Source organism: Tigriopus californicus, chromosome 8 (genome assembly GCF_007210705.1).
Source record: "Tigriopus californicus strain San Diego chromosome 8, Tcal_SD_v2.1, whole genome shotgun sequence".
NCBI classification, from domain to species: domain Eukaryota; kingdom Metazoa; phylum Arthropoda; class Copepoda; order Harpacticoida; family Harpacticidae; genus Tigriopus; species Tigriopus californicus.
In genome coordinates this window covers 8,451,216-8,455,462 of record NC_081447.1, presented here as the reverse complement: position 1 = coordinate 8,455,462, position 4,247 = coordinate 8,451,216, and the positions used below count along the sequence as shown (strand labels likewise).

Here is a 4,247-nt window from a genome sequence, read left to right as displayed (position 1 = left end):
CGCTCCAGTCAAGTTGGGGTATCTTTTTTCAGTGGATGAGGTCGACCTTGAGGCCATCGCCATTGGTCGGGCTGATTCAATTGTTGGGCCCTGGGCTAGGATAGCCCCAAGCCCGTCTCTGTGAGCGTCCACGATGACATGCGTTTTGAGAGACATGTTAAAAAATGCCAATTGGGTGTCCTCGCTCAGGGCCTGCCTCAAAGCGTCAAACTCTCGTTGATGCTCTTTCTCCCACTTGAATGGGACGTGTTTCCTCGTTAGTGCCCGTAGATTGGGTGTGAGGCCTGCGATGGATGGGATAAAGTCCTGGTGGGATCTGGCCATGCACAAAAATGAAATCAGACCTTGCTTTGTAGTAGGTGGTCTTGCCTCTCTTAATGCCCGTGCTCTGTCTCGGTCTGGGGACACACCCCATTCAGAGATCCGGACTCCCCAGAAGGTGATTTCTTTGTGGCCTATGGTGCACTTGGCGGGGTTGAGGGTCATCCCACATTGTTTGACCCTTTCGAGGAACTTAGTCATTGCCCTGTCATGTTGTTGTTTGGTCGGTGCTGCCACAATGACGTCGTCATGAATTGTGTGTACGTTCTCGAGGTGACCAAAAGTATTTTGGCAGGCCAGTGCCAGTTCTCCGGAAGCCGGCTTGAGACCCATAGAAACCCGCTTATACCGGTAGAGCTTGCCTCCAGAACGGAACACAGTCAGGTGGCGAGAGTCTGGATGGAGTTGCAATTGATGAAACGATTGTGTAAAGTCCAACTTTGAGAAGTATCGACAACCGACAAGTTTGGCCTTGATGGTCTCAGGCGTTGGGATGGGCACCCTTGGGTCTCTAAGTTTATATAAATAAAAGTCAAGTATAATAAATAATCTTCTCGTCTTGAACTGCTGGGATTCCAATCCCGGTAGCGGTAAGGAAGTCCGCACAAAAAAAAACATCGATGCCCTTCACGGTTTTTGAAAAGAGGATACCTTTCAAGTCGATACCATGACGAGACGAGCCATGATTTTCCATCATTCTTTCACATCAACAAGAGTCGTCTAAAAATCTAGTTTTACTGGTTTCACCTTCTCCACCCAGCTTTCATTTCCCAGCGAGCTCAACTCTGCAATAATGAAGGCCTGGGCCATGATACGATACATCTGCAATAAACTTCAAGTGTTCCGGACCTACATCTCCCCAATTTTTATCAACGGTCTAAACACTTAATTTCCCAACTCCGCCCAATCCCCCCTAAAATTCGCAGATGCCACCCACCTACACCAAGTTCCTAAAGTGATAGTATCTAATATATAAATAATGCATTTTATATGCGAAACCGAGCCCCTCATCATCGGGCTGACAAATTTAGTGTCCAACAGTGTTGTGAACCTGACCTTTCACAAGCTGATGTCCGGATACAAATTGTCTTTCCTGGCCAAGGTCTTGGTAACACCTTATTGTTCTTTTCCCATCATTTCTTCCGAATACTGATGGTCAAGCAGCTTTATTCGTCTCTCAGTCAAAATCCATCAACAATGGGTGCCGAGTAAGGCATTTTCAATCTTGACCTTCTCGTGCTTTGCAAGAACCAAAATTTCATCATCTACCTCTCTTTACCTGTTCATGTTCTGTCTGCTCTTCCCCGCTTGACTTTTTGTTCTGATTGTGAAATGAAATTGTAGTCGACTATTTTATTGATTTCGGCATTTTTCTTTTTTATATAGTGAACCACATTTGCTAATGTTTAGACACTTACTTTTGTGTAGTTTTACTCCAAGACCTGACCAAGAGTCGCAATAAAAAAATCAAAACATCAAGAATATATAAAATTGCTGAACACTTTCCCGACACCTTAAAACTGTTTTGTCCAGCTAGTTAACATCAATAGATTTATCGTTAGGTAGATCATTGGATTCATTGACAGAATATGTTACCATTGTATCGGTGTATTGAATTAGTTGATCCTCAGTCACTTCTTGGCTCTTTTTGGCTTCTCGAAGCAAATCACGAAGGAAGTTCTGAAAAGAACAATGTGAGAAGACTAATACTAGGCCTTAATATGCAACATCTGGCAATATCTTGAACTTTATTTTCATATTGAATCTCGAACTTTATATTCGAGATGGCAACCTTATATGGAATTCGACTCTCAATTAAGCTTTCATTGACTCAACTTGGTCATCTCTTTTTCACTTTGGTATTACATCAAGGCGTTTTGGTCTGTTAAGTCTGTGACCTTTAACCTTCTTACGCATGCACAAGAGGAACAAAAAATGAAATCGCTCTTTAAGATATTGTATTACGAAAAAGAAGATCGTTCAACTGACCATTTTTCATTCCTTCATTTTCGGAAATGAAGTAATTCTTACCGATGGGCGCCATCTGAGTAATTTGAATTGCAATCTTACACCTTGCCTTGTATCATGAAGAACAAGTGATTGATTGATTAATAAAATACCAAATTCTATGATCTTTCAGATCCTTTAAGAGAAAATGTTTTAAAATTGATGAATATTTAATAAAATGATTTTGTGAATTGTCCAAAACATTTTTCCTTCTCAATTTTTTGATACTGTTCATGGTAGGGACCCTAGATGCAGAGACGCGCGAGTTTTGGCAAGTGACTCCACTTGAAAAATGTAAATGACCAGAAGAACTAAAAAGTTGCAAACATTTTGAATTGATGCGCTGTATGAGAAAGTGTACAATCAAAACGAGCATCATTCAATATGTTCTTCAAGGATACTACCAAATTAATGCAATTCTAATGACAAATGAATCTCTAATCCTCTTAAACCCGTGGTAGATCAAATTTGCCGTAAACCATTCACACCTTCTTATGCGATACAAACGTGTGAGCTCTTTTTGGACGCAGCTGACTCCCTGTTTGGTAAAAGACCCATGTTCGTTGACAATTGGCTCGTATATTCAACCTCGCCTATCTCTACCTAGAGCATCTCTGGTTCAGCGTAAGAAGATAAAGAGTGCCAAAAAATGCTACTTTTGAAACCAAATGTGCCATAGAGGAAATTTGTTGCCACAAAGTTGTCAATGAGGGAAAAATTGCCACTCGAAATTTGAGTTGCCATCGACGTAAAATAATGGCCATTTTGCCCAAAAGTGGGACCCAAGTTTCTTTCTAGCAACCATGCTAATGACTTCAAGTGTGACGTGTCATTTAAAATGTTGGGGTTCCATTCTGACTGCACGACACCCTCTCAATAATACTCCAATGCATCAAAGTCTAGAGTTGGACAGACGTTCATTGCAAGAAATACTAGTGCCTAATAAGGGCAACGTCGCAAAGAAGCTGCGCTATTAAGCCTTCACAAAGCTCCCGTTTTCAGAAGCTAAAATTAATTTACAATGAGTTGCGAAAGTTCTGACCAAAAGAAGGCGACAAGGCGGAGGCCACCACGAGGTTTATGGTGAACTTGAATTATGTATTTTTTCTCTTTGGTGTGCTAAGGTCGGAGGGGTAACCTCACCCGGCCAGCAAAGCTAGCCATCACATCATCCGTATATAATGCTGTGGGTGTGGCGTCTCAAAATTTCCTTGAGAAAGTTAAGGGAGGAGAAGAGAACCGAGAACTTCCTTCATGTTAGGAAACTTCACTAGCTACTACACCACGTCTCCTCCCCAAACGCCCCAGTTTATTCATTGTCTAATTCAGGTCAATTTGGCTTGTGAAATTAATGAGTCGGCATTCAACTCAATTGGGATTCAACAATTTGGCCTAAGCGACACAAGAAGACACTGCATTTTGTCAAAACGATCGCAACTCTATGTAGCAACACAAAAAAGAGTGAAGAGTGCGTAGTGCCAAAACGAGCCAAACACCGGAGACTTGGGAGCAATATGCGATTTCAATAATTGCATATCACAAGTCTCTGAGGAGCGCCGAGTCAGCCCACCAAAGGTTGGAAGTGGAGTACCTGCTCTCTTCATCGGCCCCGTCCCGGATGGCGGGCTTGTACAAATGTGCCAAAAAGCCCGCCACCAACTCGGAAATTCCCGTGAGCAAATTCCTGACCTTTCCGGAGGTGATGTCCGGACACAAGTTGTCCTTCCCGGTCAAAGACTTGCTAACACCTTATTGTCCTTGGCCCGACATCCCTTCGGAGTATTGGCGGTCACGTACCTTTGTCCGTCTCCCAGCCAAATGCCATCAGCGACGGGAGTTGACAAAGGATCTGTTCAATCTGGCCCATCCACTCTACTGCAATAACCAAGATTTTCATCACTTACCTCTACCTACCTGTC

At 42.8% G+C, this 4,247-nt stretch overlaps 1 protein-coding gene across 2 annotated transcripts in view; it reads right to left on the bottom strand.

Moving 5' to 3' along the window:
* LOC131884840 (calbindin-32-like) overlaps positions 1-4,247 on the bottom strand; it is a 77,153-nt gene that overhangs the window by 29,103 nt on the left and 43,803 nt on the right. For both annotated transcript variants that reach the window (XM_059232725.1, XM_059232724.1), the window contains one exon: positions 1,918-2,001. In XM_059232725.1, coding sequence (XP_059088708.1) covers positions 1,918-2,001 — 84 coding nt within the window. The remainder of the gene's footprint in view (positions 1-1,917; positions 2,002-4,247) is intronic.